The sequence below is a fragment of the Numenius arquata genome, chromosome 4, assembly GCF_964106895.1.
Source record: "Numenius arquata chromosome 4, bNumArq3.hap1.1, whole genome shotgun sequence".
In the NCBI taxonomy this organism is placed as follows: domain Eukaryota; kingdom Metazoa; phylum Chordata; class Aves; order Charadriiformes; family Scolopacidae; genus Numenius; species Numenius arquata.
Window position 1 is genome coordinate 5,808,900 of NC_133579.1, and position 22,250 is coordinate 5,831,149.

A 22,250-nucleotide genomic window follows, 5' to 3' on the forward strand; every position below is an offset into this window, starting at 1 on the left:
AAGCTTGTCAGAAATTGTTAGGCTTCAATTTAACGTTTCACAATTAGAGGTGTGAGCATCTTCTCTCACTCGTTATGCGACACACCCCACATATAGAATCCATATGCACAGAAAGAGCTCTATGCAAACAGCATGGCAGCACTTACGCGAGGGAGGCTCTTCGGGTGTTTTCCGTCCTTAGAAGTAAATTTCAGTTCAATGTTCCACTCTGGAACTGTAAGAAATATTGCCGTCAATGATTTTACACAGGTATTTCCAAAAGCTTTTTTGAAGACAAGGTCTTTTTGTACTCAGCCAAATTCCTGCCATCCCGGAGAGTACGCAGACGATTGTTTAATACTCTGTGCCACCAGCAGATGAGAATCCTATTTCAAGCCTTAATGAATAAATATTCTCTCTGAAACTTCTCATAGCTTTTTTCTGCCTTTAAATCAGATTACTAACAGACAGCCCCAGACACCTGCAAAATCTACAGCCATGAGGGAGAACAAACTAAGTCCAAAATTAACTTTGAGAGTATTAACATACTTTTTTTACAGGAACATTTCGCAGAACAAGCAGCTCCAGGGCATGCTCAGTTTGGATTCCACCACAGAAATAAGGGCATCTTGCGATCTTTTATCCTTTATCTCTCCTCAGAGAGAAGGATATGGGAAATCTGAGGTTGGAAGGATGGGACTCTCTATACCTTGTCTGCATTTCTAACAAAGGTCAAAGTGGAACAGGCTCGTAACAACAGTTTTTGTCATTTTTCCTAAAAGATTAAATAAAGTCCTAATCTTGGTTTCATTGAAAGCAATATATTTTGTCACTGACCAGCTGTTGCCCTTTGTGTGTTCCAACACAGCGAGCACACAACATGTATAAAGTTTTATTGACTTCAGTGAGTTATTCATATGCTAAACTGATAGAATCACAGAACGGGCAAGGTGGGAAGGGACCTCTGGAGGTCATCTGATCCAACATACCCATTCACACAGGGCCACCTGGAGCTGGCTGCCTGTGTCCAGGAGGCTTTTCAATATCATAGAATGGTTCGGGTTGGAAAGGAGCTTAAAGATCATCAAGTTCCAACCTCCCACTAGACCAGGTTGCTCAAAGCCCCATCCAGCGTGGTCTTATCTCCAAGGAGAACCTCTGGTGCATCAGCCACTCCTCCCACTTCTGCGGCATCAGCAATTAATTAAGTCATTTTAAAAGGCACCAAAGATGTTGAGACAATATTGGTTTTTAAAAAACAAAGCAAAAAAACCCAAATTTGAAATATGTTTCATCATAGGAAAAAATATAAAATATTTGCTAGCCTTTTTTTTATAGAACATTGCTGTTAGACACAGTATCCGCTTAATTAATAAACTATTAATCCTTCTAATTTAAGCACGGGGGAAAGGAACCACATAGTTTTGATTTTGCCAGCAACTCATGCTCACAAATAGGCCTGGTGTGCAGGAAGGAGTAACACCAGATGGAACACCTGCAGGTAAACAATATTTAAGAACACATAGCATTATTAAGATATTAATGATTTGATGATCAGAGGGATGGAGCACCTCCCCTATGAAGACAGGCTGAGAGTTGGGGTTGTTCAGCCTGGAGAAGAGAAGGCTCTGGGGTGACCTTATAGCAGCCTTCCCATATCTGAATGGAGCCTACAGGAGAGCCAGAGAGGGACTCTTTGTCAGGAAGTGTAGTGACAGGACAAGGGGTAATGGTTTTAAATTGGAAGAGGGGAGATTTAGATTAGATCTTAGGAGGAAATTCTTTCCTGTGAGGGTGATGAGACACTGGAACAGGTTGCCCAGAGAAGCTGTGGCTGCCCCATCCCTGGAGGGGTTCAAGGCCAGGCTGGATGGGGCTTTGAGCAACCTGGTCTGGTGGGAGGTGTCCCTGCCCATGGCAGGGGGGTTGGAACTCCATGATCTTTAAGGTCCCTTCCAACCCAAACCATTCTATGATTCTATGATTAATAAGGCAATGAGCTCTTCCTAGGGGAGATATTGCTGCAAGTCCATTTGCAACAGCAGGTTTCAAAGTTTTCTTCCGGGAAATTCCCCTGTTGAAACTTCCTCTTCCACAGACTCCAGAGGTGGCCTGACAGGCGCCAGCTCACCCAGGCCGCAGGACATACCTGTAGCACGGCAACATTCTTTTGCCTCAGAGGCGTAGCCAGGCCCATGACCGCAGGCAACACCCAGTCCCCCACCCCAGCTCTCCCTTGTGGGCAGAAAACGGGCCTGGCCAGGGGCGGCACGGCCACTAGCGGGCCCGAGCACCCCGCTCCCCACAGGGAGCCCCAGGCCACCGCCCACCGCCGTGGGCCCCAAGCGAGGCCCTGCTCCACCTGCCACTGCGCAGGCGCAGCCCCGCCCCCCGCCTCTCTCCTCAACGCTGATTGGGTGGGAAGGGCGCGTTGCGTTAGGAGCGTTCCCGCCTCCTCGGCGGTCGGCGTGCGGTTGCCGTGGCAACCAGGGGCGGTGGCGGCGGCGCTCGCGCCTCCCCTCTGCCCGCCGTCCGTCAGGCGCGGCCCGGGAGGTGAGGGGGGAGCGGGACCGGGGCGGGACGCGGGGCGGGGGGAAGGTGTTCCTTCTGGGACAGATTCCTTCTAGGACGGACCTTGGGAGCGGGTCCTGTCCCCCCCGGCCTGTCCCTCTTGGCTGACGGGCAGGGACATTGGAGCAGCCTTCCCGGCGGTTGTGCTGTGTGACGGCTGGGGTCTGTCGTCGTCACGCCTTCTGCTGTAGGGGGGGGACGGGGGCGACGGGCGACGGCGTGGGGCTGTGGCGACAGTGTGAAATCAGATGGCTGTAGGAACTGGGGGGCCGGGAAAGATCACACAGAGCCCCCGCGGAGGCGGCCCGGGTCTTCCTCTGCTGTTACTGCTTGATTTGGCAGAAGGTCTAGGAAAGGGCTCTGAAAGGTGTTTTTACTTTAAAAAGCAAGAAAGAAACACTCTGTCCAGAGAAGCTGTGGCTGCCCCATCCCTGGAGGGGTTCAAGGCCAGGCTGGATGGGGCTTGGAGCAACCTGGTCTGGTGGGAGGTGTCCCTGCCCATGGCAGGGGGGCTGGAACTGGATGATCTTTAAGGTCCCTTCCAACCCAAACCATTCTGTGATTCTCAGTAAAAAGAATATCAAAACACTGTCCTTTCAGCTTTCCTTCATCTCCCTCTCAGCTTTTCCTTCTTTCTCCTTCTTCAAACCCCACACGGAGGGACAACTCCTGAGCTTCAGCCTTGCTCAGTGAGTGAGGAAGTTTCTGCTGCCCTCATGGTTTCAATCTTTGCTTTCCCTCAGTTTCTGATAAATGTAACACTGGCAAGGAGGATTCGCCATACCATGGTTTATGTGGCTGCATGAGTTTTAGTATTTGGGATGCTTTTTGCCATCTCCTCAGTTGTTATGATACACTGATGTGGGGGTATTGCAATAGGACAAGAAGAAATATCCTCAAGTTGCGCCAGGGGAGGTTCAGATTAAGAAAAATTTTTACAGCAAAAGGGTTATTAAGCATTGGAATGGGCTGCCCAGGGAAGTGGTTGAGGCACCATCCCTGGAGGTATTTAAAAGACGGGTTGACATAGTGCTTAGTGACATTGTTTAGTGATGTTTTTTTATCAGAGTTAGGTTGATGGTTGGACTAGGTGATCTGGAAGGTTCCTTCCAACCCAGACAGTTCTGTGATTCTATGATTCTATTATGTATTGGCTAAAATGCGTAATGTACATTGCATTATGTAGTGGCTAAAAAAGCAACTGAGAGGGTGGCCAGGCACTGGAATGGGCTGCCCAGGGAGGTGGTGGAGTCACCAACCCTGGAGGTATTTAAGAAACGTGTAGACGTGGCACTTCAGGGCATGCTCTAGTGCCCGAGAGTGTTGGGTTGGATGTTTTGTTTTGTGGTCTTTTTGGTGTTTGTTTTTTGTGTTGGGTTTTTTTTTGGGGGGGTGTGTATGGTTGGACTCAATGATCTCAAAGGTCCCTTCCAGCCATGAAGATTCTCTGATTCTGAGTTGTTAAGGCATTTTTATAGAATCATAGAATCATAGAATCATCCAGGTTGGAAGAGACCCTTGGGATCATCGAGTCCAACCATCTACCCTACTCTACAAAGTTCTCCCCTATACCATGTCCCCCAACACCACATCTAAACGGCTCTTAAACACATCCAGGGATGGTGACTCAACCACCTCCCTGGGCAGCCTGTTCCAATGCCCGACCACTCTTTCTGTGAAAAATTCTTTCCTAATGTTCAGTCTAAACCTACCCTGCTGGAGCTTGAAGCCATTCCCTCTCGTTCTGTCATTAGTTACCTGTGCGAAGAGACCTGCACCAACCTCTCTACAGTGTCCTTTCAAGTAGTTGTAGAGAGTGATGAGGTCTCTCCTCAGCCTCTCTTCCTCATACTAAACAGTCCCAGCTCCTTCAGTCGCTCTTCATAAGATTTATTCTCCAGGCCCTTCACCAGCTTCGTTGCCCTCCTCTGCACTCCTCTGCATCCCCAGACCATTTACGCATCCAGTTCAAAATATGTCTTGCCTTCTTACCTCCCCTCCATCCCCCCATTTATAAGCTCACTTGGAACAATGGCCAGAGTTCTTTTTTGAAAAAGGTTGGTATTGTTGTGAAAGCCTCTACAGTGTGCCTCTCAGTGCAAAAAAACCTCATTTTTTCACTGCGCATAACAAATACACATGCAGGTGTGTGCATGACAAAAGGGCTGTGCAGACATATAAAGAGTACGTATAAAGAGTGCTTTATACCACTCCTCACGACCTGTAAGACCTGCTATAGAGAGGGATGTATTTTCTAACTATTAGTTAGGTTATGAGCTGCCATTAATTAGTTATTTATGTGTGAGAATTGCTGCTGCTGCTGTGGACAATTGTGCTTATATTTCTAGATGAAAAAGATGAGGACTAGGGTACAATTTTGTTAAGTACACTGAAACAACAAATCAAATATAATAATGTATTTTAAATGTTATTTAATACCTTAAAATTTTGAAAAAATGACAGCAAGAAAGGAGTAGGTTTTTATAAGCAGCAAAGACTATACATAAATGTGTCACCGTAAGTAAAAAGGGAATTTGTGGGGAAATAACAGATTTGAAGTATACGTGTAAGCTTTGTTGAAGATCTGGGGTACAAGTAGTATAACATTTTCCTTTTTGTCTTTAAGGTATTTTATAAAACTGCTTACAAGAGCACGTGGAACACCTTACTAAAAGAAGTGGTAAAGCAGGTTGGCCTGTTACAGAATTATGGTTCGACTAACAGTGGACCTAGTTGCTAAAAGCGTTGGTCACAAGAATCGCAATGAAGAGGACTTTGGACAGTACCTGCGAAAAATAACTCATCTAAATTTATCAGATAAAAATATAGATGCAATTGTAAGATATATTTTTCTTTATTCCTTTTAACCTGGCTACTCAAGTGTTTTGTAGTTACTGTTAATGAAGAGTTGTTTATCATTGGGGAGACAAACAAGCAAAGCCAGGTTTTTATTTTATAACAGCTATATTATGTTTTAACATTTTTATTGACTTGCAATTAAGCCTTAATAGTACCTCTGTTTAGAAACATGCTTCAGCATCCACTGCTGTTATTGTGTGGAACACCGCTTGTGTGTAAAAGTGTTTAAATGGATTTTGAACATGTGTGCATTTGAAATGTGAAAATAATCCTTCAGCTGTAACTTTTCATAGGAAACATCAAAGCAGGTGACTGGAACTCCAACAGTCTGCAGCATTTCTTATTATCAACCTGATGCTTTTTTCTTTATGTGGCAAAAATCTTGTTGAAGTATTTTACTTACCTGAAACTGTAAAAATATATATGTCATCTGTAGCAGCCAATGAGGATATTATCAGGACACTAACTATTCTTTCCATTAATTAATTAAAATAGAAAATCCCTGTAAGCAATTACACAAGAGATGAGCTAGGTGTTAAAGCGAAGTATTTTTTGCAGTATTTCACAGAACTATAGAAATCACAGAAATCTGCAGCTCTAAAAAAAAAAATCAAAACAATTTGCTATTTTTTTTTTTATTATTTTGTACAGTTGCTATATTGTAAAGGAGCTTTCAGGAAGTCCCCAGAATGGAAATGGTAACTCCACTTGCTTACCTCTTTAGCCACTTAAGAAAGAGGATATTTCAAATAAATCATTTAGAGCTGACACTTTTGCTATAGAATATAGTCAGTCTGTTGCCACTGAATCAGGTGTTCGGCTTTGACAGCAGTGCTCTAGCCCTGTTGAAATCTGGCTATAGTGTTCTTGGAGACTTTAGGTCTGAGGTTAACAAACAAAGTTCATATTTTCAGCAACAGTTTGGTGTTTTTTTATTTAAAGACTTGTATTTATTGATGGTTACCTTTATAAAAATGTAAATTGTGGAACAGAAGAAGATGTAAGGAACAAGTAATTTTGCAGATCTGATTTTTTTTTAAAAGGAAGTCGTAATGATATTACATACTATTAAGTGCAACACTTACTTTTTTCTTGTTAATGCCATATTTTTTCTAGTCTTGGGAATTTTACAAAGAGTTGTTAACTCACAGCACAATCTTTTCAATCTATCTGTGATTTATTCCTTAGATTGCAGAGGAAGTCTGAGAAAGGGAAGGGGAGTTCAGGAACAGGATACAAGCCAAGTGAGGTTAACAAATTTGGACTGGTGTAGTGGCTTTTTCAAATTAGTCAGGTTAAAATCTACATTTTTTTTTCCAAATTGCTCCCTGGGGCTTATTAATTTAAAAAATAATCCATGACCTTTTCCTTTTCAAAGACTAAACCTGCAAACTTAACCCAATCCTGCTTCCTTTGAGTTTAATAATAGGAAATTTATCCAGGTTTCAGTAAGTCCTGAGTTAATTCAAATCCCCTCAAGATACTGACCACATTTTGAAATTGCTTAACCCTAAACAATTGGATTGTTGTGTGTGGTGGTGGATTTCTGCTTTAAAAGTGTGGTTTCAGTCAAGGAGATTAAATAGCTTGTTTTATATGAACGGATCCAAGCAAGCGAACGGGTTGATTCAGCCCGCTCCTAGGAATGCGCACAGCAAGTTACTAATTTGATCAGTCCATTTGATGAGGACCGGTTCATCAGGGTGCCACAAAGAAGTTTTACAGAAACTTTTATAAGAACATGTGACCTTTTAGTTATTTAAGAGGAATACCTTCAAAGAAACTTGACATTTGATCGGAACTTAGACTTGGAAGTGTATTAAAATACATTGAAGTGCAAGTTTTTGTATAAATCAGTATTCCTTTGCCAAGAACTGGTTTCCGTTACATCACTGAAGTTTGATGGAGACAACTACGCTAACAATTGTGCTTTTCAGAAATCCACCTGATGAAGGCAGGGAAGGGAACGAAGAGTTGTGGTGAATGGAGTTAAATCCACTTGGTGGCTGATCACAAGTGGTGTTCCCCAGGGCTCAGTACTGGGGCTGTTTCTCTTTAATATCTTTATCAATGAACTGGACAAGGGGATCGAGTGCACCCTCAGTAAGTTTTCAGATGACACCAAGTTGTGTGGGAGTGTTGATTTGCTGGAGGGTAGAAAGGCTTTGCAGAGGGATCTGGACAGGCTGGATCAATGGGCCGAGGCCAATGGGATGAGGTTCAACAGGGCCAAGGATGACCTCCTGCACTTGGGTCACACCAACCCCATGCGGTGCTACAGGCTTGGGGAAGAGTGGCTGGAGGTGCCCCACAGAAAAGGACCTGGGGGTGTTGGTGGACTGTCAGCTGGACATGAGGCAGCAGTGTGCCCAGGTGGCCAAGAAGGCCAACAGCATCCTGGCCTGTATCAGGAACAGCGTGGCCAGCAGGACTAGGGAAGTGATTGTCCCTTTATACTTGGTGCTGGTGAGGCACCACCTCAAATACCGTGTCCAGTTTTGGGCCCCTCATCACAAGAAAGACATCAAAGTGCTGGAGCATGTCCAGAGAAGGGCAACGGAGCTGGTGAGGGGTCTGGAGAACAAGTCTTGTGAGGAGCAGCTGAGGGAGCTGGGGGTGTTCAGCCTGGAGAAAAGGAGGCTGAGGGGAGACCTCATTGACCTCTACAACTCCCTGAAAGGAGGGTGTAGCTGGGTGGGTCGGTCTCTTCTCCCAAGTCACAGGGGATGGGACAAGAGGAAATGGCCCCAAGTTGCGCCAGGGGATCTTCAGATTGGATATCAGGAAAAATTTCTTCACTGAAAGGGTTATTAAGCATTGGATTAGGCTGCCCAGGGAAGTGGTGGAGTCACCATCCCTGGAGGTATTTAAAAGCCATGTGGATGTGGTGCTGAGGGACATGGTTTACTGGTAACTTGGCAGTGCTAGGTTAAAAATTGGACTTGATGATCACAGAATCACAGAATTTTCTTGGTTGGAAGGGACCTTTGAGATCATCGAGTCCAACCAACAAACCAAACCAAAACAAAACAAACCAAACAAAGAAAAAAAAAACCAAAAAACACAACACCAAACCAAACCAAACACCCACAACCCCACACCACACCCAACCACAAAATGATCTTAATGGTCTCCTCAACCAAAACAATTCTATGATTCTAAGTCACACAGGATGTGATGTGTCTGCTGATAATGGCCGTAGTCCTCAGCTTCTGTATGGCAGAACAGTAATGATGATTACAGGACATGATTACAGGAGATGATTACTGACAAACAGTTTTTCTAGGAAAAGTAATTGTTAAAAGTGTTTGTTAAAGATGAAAATGTATAAATCACGCAGCAGAACTTAAATATAAAAACAACAGCCAGATAGCTTCCAGAAGCAGGCAGTGAGTGAACTCTGTGTAGCATTAATTTGTTATTTTTTTATTTCAGGGTGACCTCTCTTCGTGTAAAAATCTTAGAGTTCTGTATTTATATGATAACCAAATCAGTCAAATCCAGAACTTGGATTTTGCTTCGAATATAACACACCTTTACCTTCAGAACAATTGTATTACATGTATAGAAAATCTCTCATCGCTGAAAAATCTTGAAAAACTGTAAGTTGAAAGTCATATATTTATTTCAATAGTAAAAGGATGATTCTTAGACTAAGAAATTTTAAAATTATGTAGCCAGTAATGGCCTTTCAGCTCTTAAATGTTGCTTTTCAAATAAAAATAATTGCTTGTGGCTTTTTAACAGTGTTCTATGATAGAAGTAAAATGATGGCATATCATTTTAACATATTTATTTTCATTTAAATTATTTTCCTTTGTCAGCCATTTAAGAATAATAGTAGCAACATATAAAACCCCTAAAACCCCCTTGGATCTGTTAGCTCTATGTTCTACTTGCATGCTAGGTTATTTGTCTATTATAATTTCCAAGTATCATTCAATAATACTTAACATATTTAATTTCTTAATATATTGAGGCCTTGTGTTAGCTTTTGCTTTCAAAGGATATTAAATCTATTTTGTGTTCTATTCTGCAGGTATCTGGGGGGCAACTGCATTGCTGTAGTAGAGGGTTTGGATAAATTAGAAGAAATAAGGGAGCTACACATTGAAAGTCAACACCTCCCTCTTGGCGAAAAGCTTCTGTTTGATCCAAGATCTCTTAGGTCCCTGGCAGTAAGTACATTCTGAGAACTTCAATGAGCCATTAATCAGTAGATCAGAGAAGTTATTAGCACTTGTGTTTTCCTTTTTGTGTCATTCTTTCAAATTCTACCAAGGCACCCCCATCCCAGTTCTCAAATAAACAAGGAGTCCAGCAGATTCTACTGGTTCTTTTTTTTTTTTTGCGAAGGATGGAAATGGAAATGAGAATAAAGGGAGAGAGGAAGTAAGGAAACGTGTGGAAGCCCTATATAAATAAAATGTGAATAAACCAAAAAAAGGGTAGGAATTTACCACAGTCATCATAGTCTACTTAGTTTGTAGTGAACTAGTTTGTTGATACTTCTCTGATTCGATTGTGACATTAGTTTATTTACTGCCTCCTGTATTTCTCTAGAAAATGCAATGGCAAAAGGTGTAAACAACTTTTTTTCTGGATATGAAGACCAACACAATCAAAAGCATTCAGTTTTGGTTCTGCAATTTTTCTGTGTTGGGATATGTTAGGATTTCAGGAAAGTCAGCTTGTGAAGTTTTCTTTCAACAGGTTAATTTCTCAGTAAACATCAACTGTAGTGTTGAAGTGGTTAAAAACTAGACTTTATTTACTAATAAGTCTTTTGTTGTTGTGGGTTTTTTGTTTTGTTTTTTAAGAAACACTTTGCATTCTTGACCTTGTAACATCTTAGTGGAAGCTACATGTAGAAGCATTCTATTTTTATCTTTCGAGTGCTAAGTGTTTTGTCCCTCTTTAAGACATCGCTTCTGACTTCATCTTCTTCTACCTGTTTCTGGCTCTTAATGCTGTCAGAGATAAAAGAGCCAAAAACATGGAGCCATATAGCTCTCAGTGTACCACGAGCATATGTTTTGATGATGACAACGTCATGAATCATTTGACTGAGTTTATGCACTGCGGGTATCAGGATGATGCTGGTGATTTCTGCCTGCAATGTAGCTCTCGCTCAGATTTTAGAAGGGGGTTACATTTCTTGTATACACTGCTGAAATAGACATTTTCTAACCAATGGTAAATTCCCTATCTGGTATAATTCTAAATTTACTGGATTAGGTGCCTTTTTTCACCTTCTAGAGGTACAGACTTCTTGTTCCTTTTACATGAAACATCATTATTTCCTGAGATAAACACCTGAAACACATTTACTTTTTATCTGGAATGCAAAGATCTCTTCAACAATTGTCTGTTACAAAAGGCAAAGTGCACTATGGGACCCACCCAGTGTTCCAAAGAAGGGGCAAGGAATAGCGATATGTGTACCGAGAGATTTGTAGGATCAAGCCTGAAAGAAAACCAGCAAAGTTTAGCTGTTAAACGAGACTGCGTGGGCATCAGATATGGATTTCAGCTCCGTGCAGCTCAGATGTAAGCTTGGAAAAGGCAACCATTTTCTGTCTCTGGTTTCATACTTCAAATGTAGAGTCAGTAGCACTTGCAGAACCCTAAAGCATTTGAACATTTTTAGAGAAAAACAAACATTCTGTATTTACTCAGAATTCCTGAAATAATTGAGAAATAATCTTACTTTTGTTTCACTTCAAAACCAAAAGAAACAGTATTTTAGGACAAGAGGGAAAGCTAACATAAAACAACGCGTGAGGTATGTAGTAGTTGTATTTGCATGTTTCTGCTTTCATCTGCTTTTTTTTCTTTAAGAGAATTTTCTGCAAGAATTTACAACTTGATTCATGCATGACATGAAAAAAAATATTTTCTTTTTCTGCTTTTCTTCCTCCAGAAATCTTTGTCTGTGTTGAATATCAGCAATAACAACATTGATGAATTAGAAGGACTGGAAGTTTTGGAAAATCTTTCTTATCTTAGAGCAGTTGACAATCAACTTCAACATATGAAGGTATTAAAATAGATGTTTTCTCTATTTAGTATGAGTGATAAGAAGTTAGTCGAGTTCATCTTTATCACTAATTAGATGAGTAAAAATAAATTCTACTTCTGCCGTTACTGAACCTCTGACTTTCCAAGCGTGCTGTCTTCTCTCATCCAAATATCTTGTTGAGATTAAAAATGGAGAACCATTTATCTAGGATGTCCAAATGTCCGTTAATCCAACGTGAAGTGGCAATTGTGCCTGCAGCTATCAACTGAGTAGTAGATGCATGGAAGTTATAGCTATAATATAATAAGTCCAAAATGTAGAGTTAGTTTGTATGTTTTGGCCATATGAGTGACTGTCAGTGGCTTAATTTGCAAAGATGACATGGCCATTGTTTGTTAATTAATTTGCAATTTACAGTTTTTAATTCTCTATTTTAATAATGTAAATAAAAGCCACTTCTTGGATATCAGATCATCTAGCGGATTTTGCAGCCTTTCCAATATCAAAATGACTTTTATGACTGTTGTTGCAGGAGTAACATAAGAAGTATTTGTCATGAAAGTGTACATTGCATTTCTTTCATAAATTTCTGCTAAGGAAAAACACATCTTCATAAACAAGAGCTCTAACTTCCACAGTAGCAGCTAAAACCAATGAAATAAAAGTATTTTTGCTCTTCTTTTTGCAGTAGTGAATGTGGTTCAAACAGAATGTTCTCGACTACAATTTCTAGCTTATCTTCTCGAAAAGGAACAGGAGTATTGCCCTTGTCACTTCTCATTATTTTTATAAGTTACGGTGTCTTCTACTTCTTGACATAAAGAGCAGTTAAAAAAATAATTTTATTGTCATATTAGTAACTGGATATTAAATTTATGTTGAACTATGCTGACTTCATCACTGCGCAGTGGAGGCATGGAACAAACTTTATAAATTACTTAATAAATGCTGTTTTCATTTAATATTAACCATAGGCATTTGTGTTCTGCTTTTTTGGAAATTTACATTTTTATTAATAAATACTAAAATGAATTGTCTTAAATTGTGATCCAAATCACCAAGAAAAAGCCTTGATTAAAATGAAGTCTTTCGTTACAGTTTTCATATACATCCTATTTCCTTAGAAAAGTTAACTTTCATTGGTTAGTAATTATTCTTATTATTTATTAGAACACTTACTATCTTTTACATTAAATTTGGCAGTTCTGTTTACTAATAAGGAGATTTCAGTAATTTGTGTGCGTAATCTATCAATGATCTAGGTCAATATACTTTATTTGGACTCTTAATTGTTTTACATTTGAACATTAAGAAATGTTGAATGATGCATTTCTTTTTTACTAGAGGATTATTAATGTATTGTATTTCAAGCTGTGTCTCTGGCTGGCAGTTGTGCTTGAATCCATATTGAAATAGAATTCATGTAGGCTTTTGCTGGGTAATTAAAACCATATTGAATGTGTTGGTTACATCAAAATAACAGTAAGCTTTTTTAAATAGGTAGTCTCTCCAAAGTTTCCCCTTTGAAAAGGATTCCTTTTCTAAATAAAACATCTTACGGTGATTTCTTTAATTGTCTTTTTTCCTTTCTTATAAATACAAAAGGCTTAATTTGTGATGATCTTAAAAGAAGATTGTCCTAGCCAAAGAACCAATTATTTTTAAGAATGAGGATGCCAGTTCAGAAACAGCATTTTCAGTGTCTCAGAGGAAAGAACAGTGTCTTCTGAATCAGAATAAGGAGAGTACAAAAAGAATGCATTATTCCATAACAGTGTATCTATTATTGAATCATTATTAAATTGCATTATTTCATCATCAGGAAGACCAGAGTTAATATTTACCCAAATCAAACAGCCATGTAGATTTCTATGTTATATACTCACAGCTTTTGAAAAATTCTGTGGTGAGCATCTGAGTTTGCTGCTGCTGCTGCTATCAGTTACACTTGGATCAAGCTCCGGTAAATTTTGAAAGTGACTGTTCTGTGTGTTTTCTGAACAGTCTCCAAGTTTGGAAAATACGGAGCAGAGAGGCTACTTCTATTCATATCTTTGCAGACCTGTAAAATTAATGAGCACATTGAATGTGTCTAACGTGTGGTGTAATACAGCTGGATGTCCAACTTCCCGGCTACAGTTACTGTGTTTTAGGGATTACATTTTAGTTGGCTCTCCTTATCACTCATGCAAATTACTATTTAAATTAAAAAAAAAAAAAAAACCACAAAACCAAACCAACAACAAACTTCTGAAAAAGCAGTAGCCCGTGCAAAGTATATTTAAAAAGTCAGTTTTAACACTAGACAACTAACACTAGACAACTAGACACTAGACTAGACGCTAGACACTAGACAACTAACACTAGACAACTAACACTAGACAACTAGACACTAGACTAGACGCTAGACACTAGACAACTAACACTAGACAACTAGTTTTGACACTAGACAACCAGAAACTAGACTAGTTTTTAACAGTAGACAGAGGCTTTAACTTACAGTGAACATTTAGCAGGAGAACGATCTTATACATCCACTAACTGTTTAAAAAAAATAGCTGAGGGAAGTTTTGAGTATGTTTCAGATTTTTGGAACTCTGAATTTCATGATTCTACAGCTTACATTATTCTGCAACCATAACAGCTGAAAAGATTTTAGGGGGTATACAACTGTAGTACATATACTCAATTGCTTCTGCTGCCTGAACTTGTTACACGCAGCAAAGGCTCTTTCATTCCCACACAAGCTGCCTCCATTCTCCTGCCTCTTGCCCCTCTGTTTTCAAAATTCTGATGTCCCCTGTATGTCCCCTGATTTCCCATTCCTGCGGGAATAATATGGAATCTTTGCGAAAGAGGAAAATGTGAACGGCATAAGAAATGCATGAAATACAATCTTCTCATGCGGACTTCTCTCACTTGTGTATAATTAGCATGATTATTTTATATTTAAACATTTATCTCAGGTTTTTCACATTATTATGAAAACCCAGACCGCCTGGCTTTTCAGCGCTGCCACGTTGATTTCGGCGTAGTTGAAAATTAGGGCTAGTAAATTCAAGCACTTATGGTTCTGGCTACTTCAGGACATTGTTAGCATAATTAACAGACGTCAAGGTGTATGACCTTGTTTCACATGACTGAAGTTTATATAATGCAGTCTGAACAGTAGACAGAACAAAATTAAGTAATTTATTCTCAATTCATGCAAAATAACTTCCTATGACTGGCTGCCACGTGTTAAAAGGGTGTCTTAGGTCACTTGCCAAAAACATAACTTATTTCAATAGAATGGGCTTTTCTCTGTTTGCTGTCGCTTGCTACTTCATTTATTTATCCTACCGAGCTTCTGGTTTGCTTTTTAGTCAAGTTCACAAGGACTTCTAGGCTGCAGTGGATTTGGGCTGGAATACTAACGGAATTTTTTAAAACCATTATACCTATTTAAAAAAACCAAACCAACTATTCCTCTTTACAAAAAGCCAGACTATTATGTATTTATTAATTACATTAGTTTGGGAAAGATTTTGACTTGTGCGAGTGTTTGGATACGTAGAGAAAAGATAGCTAGAAATACCCATAAAAATCTGTATTTCCCAAGTCTTTAATTTATTCAACCTCTGCCCGGTATTGATTATGACAAGAGGATATCACAAAAGATGAATTCATTCGCTTCAGAATCGAGTCAGGAACAAGAGAAAAATTATAGATTTTCTCAAATAGATTATGACAGGTAGTCAAAATGGTGACAAATTGCTGTCTGTAGAGGTAGTTAGGGCAGTGGGACTAGACGTTTCCGATAAAAACTGGAGCATGCTGGTCAAATACCAATTCTTAAATGGCCATCGTTAATTGGCAAGAACATTATTGCCAGCGCTACAGCTGCCTACTAAGGCACTTGCCCTTCCCCCTCTGCCCCCCACCCCATGGAATATAATTTGCTCGTCAGTATTTTGGAGCAGACCTCAAAGTGAATGCATGACATGATCATTTATCAAACGGAGACTGCCCAGAAGAGTGTCTGGTCCCTCTAGTCCAGCTTATTGAAAGGCTGGGAAGTGAAAGCACTTTATTAGAGACAGGAAGGCAATGAACAACTAGAGCGTATCGAAAGGGTAATCATATTTCAGCACAGGATTAGTGTGCTCTTAGATAAACATACACTGGAGTAAGCACGTTCTGGGTCATTTATCAAGTAAGGAACAGCTAACAAAAATCTACAGGACTCTTTGTATACATCCATCAAAGTTAAACTGTATACATTTTATTTCACTAATAGACAATTTTATGTTGCAAAGTTATTACTTGAAAATATTCTTTCTAGTGAAATCTAGACCACATTATAGATTTCGGTGACAGCGCCTGAATGCTCAGGTAAGAATAAATAAATACCCTGGCTAAATGCTATTTCTTTTTTAATAAGCCCAGCCTAAAATATTTTCCCCCTAAATTGTTGTGTCTGTGATTAAGTATTAGCACCTAAAGTGGGGGGTTGTTATCATATTGCTATTCTCATTCGTGCTGATAAAGCTTTGCTGTGTAACATTACGAGGTTTATCAACATTTCTTCATGTGGACTGGTCCCCAGAGTTTTTTGCATTGTTTTGTCAGCCTTGCTCCTCACAGAGCCAGACTCCTGCTCTCTATTTTTCTGAAAAGACATTATCATCACTGGATAACAATAGATCATATCACCGTCATCATCGATAGATGAAAAATGATATTGTTTGGAAGCGTGAGGCTGTGCTACGAGTTCCTCTTCCATGTGATTTTTCTAAACATGCATTCTGTAGCCCATAGAATATTCCCAGGGGGATTTTCTACCAAGGGAGTAGAGTCTGCAAAACCAGAATTCTCCTTGCTTGCATTACCCGGGTGATTTTCTAAATTGGAAGGAGCTGAGAGATACCTACATTGCTAGATTCTTCTTTATTGGCATCAAGCTACAAAATTCTAGGCTTCACAGTTTAGAATCCATCACATGGTGATTAGTAGATTTTTTCCAAATTATTACAACTGTAGAACATAAATTCCCTCTCCACTTGTATTCGTCTAGATTCTTTTGAATCCCCGCTGAAGCTTTTCACACATATAAGGCAGCCTATCAAGAATGACACTTAAGTGAAATTTTCATAGGAAAGTATTTTGGAAAGTAGAGCATCTGAGCAGAAAGGATCCATCTGCTAAGCTTTGCAGCCTTTTAACTTGAATTTATTTTATTTAAAAGACAGAAGAAGTTTTATTCAGGTCATACTGCCCTTGGGTAACCAGACAGAAACCCAGATGGAGAAAGGTATATTTCAAAAATTTCACTATTTGGGCCAATAATATAACTGACCACCCACAGTTCTGAAGGGGGGAATTACTGTTTCTCCCGGTACAAGTTTACGTATATAAAAAGAAAGACAGTTCTACTGTGGTTTGCATGATTTTAAGCTTTTTTTCTAGTCTGTTCTTTCTTTGTAAAGTATTTATTTCACTGAATTTCACTGAATTTTTAGAGTTGGAAGGGACCATAAGGATCATCTAGTCCAACTCCCCTGCTGAAGCAGGATTGCCCAGAGCATGTCAGAGCATGTTACTCAGGACTGCATCCAGGCGGGGCTTGAAAATCTCCAGAGAAGGGGACTCCACGACCTCCCTGGGCAGCCTGTCCCAGGGCTCTGTCACCCTCACCCTAAAGAAGTTTCTCCTCATATTTGAGTGGAACCTCCTCTGTTCCAGCTTGTGCCCGTTGCCCCTCGTCCTCTCACTGGCAACCACTGAAAAGAGTCCAGCTCCATCCTCCTTCAACCCACCCTTCAGATACTTAATTATTAATTCTTAATTAATTATTCTTCCACAATTTTTTCAAAATCGGTCACTGATACTCTAAGGGCTCTGTGAGCCCATGGGGATGCACTAACAGACATTGTGTCTCAAGGACATTTTTTGGCTGGTAATTCCTCAGCTTTAAGTGCTTGTAAGTGGGATTGTAACGGTAATTTTCCATAGCTGGCATAACTGTATCCTTAAAAATGCAGAGTTTTCCAACTCTATCACCATTTCCTCTGCGCGATTATGATATATTCAGGGAATGCCACACAAAGGTCTATTTGAAAATGCACATTCTTAATGTGCACATTAATCCACGAATAGTTTCACTGAAGTTATTTCCGTGTGCAGGATTTGGGCCTGGCTGAACGAATCGCGTTGCTACTGAATTTTACTCTGCAGGGAAAAAAAAAAAACCCATAAGCACAATGTTCTCTTCTTGTATCAACTGCAGGATTTGGAGGTTGTATTAAACAAATGGACAAAGCTTCGGAGACTGGATCTTGCAGGAAACCCCATCTGCCACAAACCGAAGTACAGGGACAGGATTGTAGTACAGTCATGGACTCTGGGTAAAAAATAGCCCCAAAACCCACCCATAACCCTCACTGTTTTAGAAAATAACTGATATGTTAATCATTCTGCACTTTCCCTATGTATGTAAACACATTTACTATCGTATTTATGTCATATTATGGAGTTTTAATCTATCTACAGGTAATGTAGCTAAAACTGTTTATGTAATCAACAAACGCCGTTGCTCAGCTTTTGCTATTGGTAGTATTAATCATTAGATTTAGTAATTGATGAAGGCAGTTTGCACTTACGTTATGAATGTATTTGTAAATCTTAACTGTACTGTGATGCAGTTTACATTCTTATTTTGAGATAATTTTACCATAACAGGAAGCAACTTAGCCTTCGGTATGCCGGTATTCATACTGTAGAAACAAGTAAAAAAAAAGAAAAATCTGCTCATTTTTTACTTTTTTGGATAAAGGTAGCAATTATCTTAAAAAGCGGTAATTAAAAAATCTGGTTTTCTTTTTTCTGAGAGTAAAAAATATTGGCCATTAAGAGAAAGAAAAATCCTACCTGCACAATGAAAATAACAGGGTCTTAGGACAATTGTAATGCAACCTCAATTTATAGCCAGAGGAGGTATTTCATTTGGTCTGACTCAAAAATGCAGGTGCAACCAAGCCGATGTAGAGGGTAATGTGTCGATATTTGATGGCATCAAAGAGAGTAAAGTTAATCTTACAGGGTCTGTCTGTCTGTCTCCACAATAAGTAGGATAGCTTGATTGCTAAACCATGCAGGTTCTCTCTTATCCCGAATTTCTGTGTCTATATATAACGTGTATAAGAGCATACTTCTTCAGAGCTTCCTACAAGGTGGTGTGTGTTAACTGAATGTGAATACGTGTGTATCTGTATAGCCCTTGAAAGTTGCAAACACAGTAGATGCTTTCTTTTGTAATTAAGAATTAATTACCCCTCTACTCTGCTTTCATGAGACCCCACCTGGAGTACTGTGTCCAGCTCTGGAGTCCTCAGCACAGGAAGGACATGTTGGAACCCTGTTGGAACGGGTCCAGAGGAGGCCACAAAGATGCTCAGAGGGCTGGAGCACCTCTGCTGTGAGGACAGGCTGAGAGAGCTGGGGTTGTTCAGCCTGGAGAAGAGAAGGCTCCAGGGAGACCTTAGAGCCCCTTCCAGTCCCTAAAGGGGCTCCAGGAGAGATGGGGAGGGACTCTTGATCAGGGAGGGGAGCCATAGGATGAGGGGGAATGGTTTTAAGCTGAAAGAGGGGAGATTTAGATTAGATCTCAGGAAGAAATTCTTTGCTGTGAGGGTGGTGAGACCCTGGAACAGGTTGCCCAGAGAAGCTGTGGCTGCCCCATCCCTGGAGGGGTTCAAGGCCAGGCTGGATGGGGCTTTGAGCAACCTGGTCTGGTGGGAGGTGTCCCTGCCCATGGCAGGGGGGTTGGAACTGGATGATCTTTAAGGTCCCTTCCAACCCAAACCATTTTATGATTCTATGAAGACGCGTCAGTTCACTTTTGTGGCTAATTACAATATGAATATCAAGGTGTATTGGGTGTTTTTTTGCCAAAAGACTAAAAGGAAAAAAAAAAAAATAAGATTCGAAGAGAGCAAATATAGTCCAGTATAACATTACATACAGCTTTCTACAGCCTTTTCATTAACTTTGGGCATCACAGAAAGTGTTCTTTTCTCTTTGACAGAATCCCTTGATGGGAAAGAAATTAAAGAAATGGAGAGACGGTTCCTAGTGAGTTGGAAAGCCTCCAAAGCTGCCAGGAAAAAAAACAAAGAAAGAATGACAAATGAACATACAGTCTATCTACAACTTTGTAAGCAAACTAATCAATTACCTCGTGATTATTTGAAATATTATAGAGACAATAAAATAGCAGCTAACAGTAAATACACTAGGAATGAGATTTGTACTCGTGGTGAGACCAAAGCACAAGAGTAAAAATTGGGCTTTTCCAATATAAAATTTAATTTCGGCACTAGTTCATGTGGTGGTTTTTTTTCCTCCCATCCCAATCTCTCAGAATTACGAAAAGGAGTAACTAGTAAATTTTGAATGTCTGTAAATATTCTTTGTTTTTACAAAGATTATGGTAAAAAAACCAAAACTGTTGGGCATTCTAGAATAAATATTCATAAATACATCAGGCTTTTAAAATCTATTTGTTGATACTTATTCGTAATGAGTGACAATAAGCAATAATTTGCCGATGGTTTATCTGTGTAGAATGCCAGTCCTTTTAAAGGCCTTCCCAAAATGCGTGTCTCGCAGAAGTAAAAGTTCTAAACTTGGAAATAAATAAAAAAGTCTTGGAGGAAAAAAAAAAAACCACCTTTAAACTCAAAAGAGAAGGCAACGCGTGCTTGAAGAGGGGAAAGAAATTAGTTTTGAAACTCAAGCAAAACCTGAAATAGACTTGGAGATTTCTAAAGAACGGTGGGGTAGGGGTTGTTGTTGCCACGGAGCTGGCTGCGGAGTAAAACATAAATGACTCAACAGCCCGTCTTGCCATCTTGCAGGGTTTGAGACTTCAAATTACTCAAAAAACACGAGACTTCAAATTACTCAAAATGGTTCGAATGGCCGCATTTCTAAAATAAAATTGGTGGCGGGTACATGGTTGTTTTCAGAAGGGAAACTGTGCTGTGTAACTTCGGGGAGAGAGCATGTTCCTTATAGCCGTGCTACCTCAGATGATTAATTCATGAAATCTCGTGAAGATCAGTTGTTTTTGAAGACTTGAAGTGAAAAGCCCTCACTCAGCCCGTCAGCCTCAGCCCTAAGGAAGCTGCCGTCTGCCCAGTGTTTGGCAGCCACCTGTGAACGGCAGCGCTTCTGACAGCAATATTCTCTCTGCTGAATAACTACTGATACAAGGAGGTGCTACGTATTTAGATTTATAACAATACCTGGATTTATATTAATACCTGCTTTAATATTCACCTTCATCGGTGTTTGCAGCACTTTCCATAATTCCATACAAACTTTTTTTCCATTCTCAGTTATCAAATTAGAGGCATTTTACCCTAAGACTTATTCCACTGTTTTCTTTAACAAGATATATCAGAACCTGTGATCAATCATACTGAATATTAAAATAGATCTGGTTTGACTTGGGATATTGAATTAATCCGTTTTTCTTTGTTTTCTGCAGCCGACTTGGAAACGCCTTGTCCTGTGCCTCCCGTTCACTATAGTCCATCTCTGAAAGGAAAGCCAAATTTTGTAGCTTTGTCTGAGATGCACAAAGTTAAAAGAAAACCTCTGCCAAGAATCCTGGATAAAAAATAAGTCGGATGAAAACTCAGGTACGTTCCTCAGACATCCTCCTCTCAGTTCTCTTGGTTCTTGCTTGTACAGCTCTTACCGAATGAGTTGGAAAACAAGGACATGAAGGTAGAATTTAATCTGAAATCATTTTCAGGGTTTTTTAACCCTGTTATATTTGTTGTCTTTGTTTCTTTGAAAGACAGGATAGTAGATTTCGGTTTCTGGTTATAAATCAGTAGGCTAGCTAATAGTAATGACTTGACTCCAGTGTTACGCGTTGCTGTCTTACGCAGCTGATTCTAATCTTCCACAAAGGTAAAATAGTATCAAAGTTAATTCTTGGAAGCACCTTTATTGTCGACAGCATTGGTGAAGGTTGATCCCGTGCCCACAGTAATATGCAGAAGGAGAAAGAATCACTTTTCATCATTATAGCTTATTTCTAATAGATACATTCCAGTCTATTATATACTCCATTGGCATCTTCCTGTAGCGTCAGCTCCAGACTACTGAGATAATCACGAAAGAAAATCTGATGTGTGTGCCTCACAGGCATTGAGACTCTGGATGAATTTAAACAATTCAGAGTTCAGCGTATGTATTCCTTACATAAACAGCCTTGTGAACTCTAATGCAGCTGTTTGTGGAAACCAAAATCTCCTTTTAACCTAACTGGTTTATTCTTTATCAGCTGTACCGGCTAACAAAAAAGTCATCATTTATGCAATGCTGTAAATAAGATGAATAAATAAATTGACACAGGTATTCTTTTATAACAAAATTACTGAATGTAGTGCTTTGTTTTACATTCAAATCAGAATTTATTACTATGTTTGAAAATTTAACTGAGCAACATTTAATACTATTTTTCTTCTTGACAACTTACCACTTTCCATTCCATCAGTTTTATTCCTACTGATTATTTGTTCTGACTAAAAATAGCTGCCTCTCCCTTGAGAAGGGAAGGAGAATTGCAAATCACAGAGCTGCTCTCTTCCAAAGTATCTTTATTTTTTTTCTTCATATGACAGTGTCTATATTCTGGCCTAAAAAGAAACTGAACTTGTCATATATGTACCCATTCTTGATTTTTTTTCCTGCAGCAGAAGTGGAGAAGTTTAAAAACAAGAACTGTTGGAACAATGCACAAGTTGTCACAAAATTGTACTAC

At 39.7% G+C, this 22,250-nt stretch overlaps 1 protein-coding gene across 1 annotated transcript; it reads left to right on the forward strand.

The window, feature by feature from the left end:
* Positions 1–5,258: 5,258 nt before the first annotated feature.
* On the forward strand, positions 5,259–21,100 carry PPP1R42 (protein phosphatase 1 regulatory subunit 42). The gene is made up of 7 exons (XM_074146574.1): positions 5,259–5,387; positions 8,845–9,011; positions 9,449–9,587; positions 11,333–11,449; positions 17,700–17,817; positions 19,497–19,625; positions 20,964–21,100. The coding sequence occupies exons 1-7, from the start codon at positions 5,259–5,261 to the stop codon at positions 21,098–21,100; spliced, it is 936 nt and encodes a 311-aa protein (XP_074002675.1).
* Positions 21,101–22,250: the final 1,150 nt, after the last annotated feature.

Coding starts and splice junctions, on each gene's coding strand:
- PPP1R42 (XM_074146574.1), top strand. CDS start 5,259: ATGGTTCGACTAACAGTGGACCTAGTTGCTAAAAGCGTTGGTCACAAG. Junction 9,012..9,448: donor CTGAAAAATCTTGAAAAACT/GTAAGTTGAAAG, acceptor TCTATTCTGCAG/GTATCTGGGGGGCAACTGCA. Junction 19,626..20,963: donor TACAGTCTATCTACAACTTT/GTAAGCAAACTA, acceptor TGTTTTCTGCAG/CCGACTTGGAAACGCCTTGT.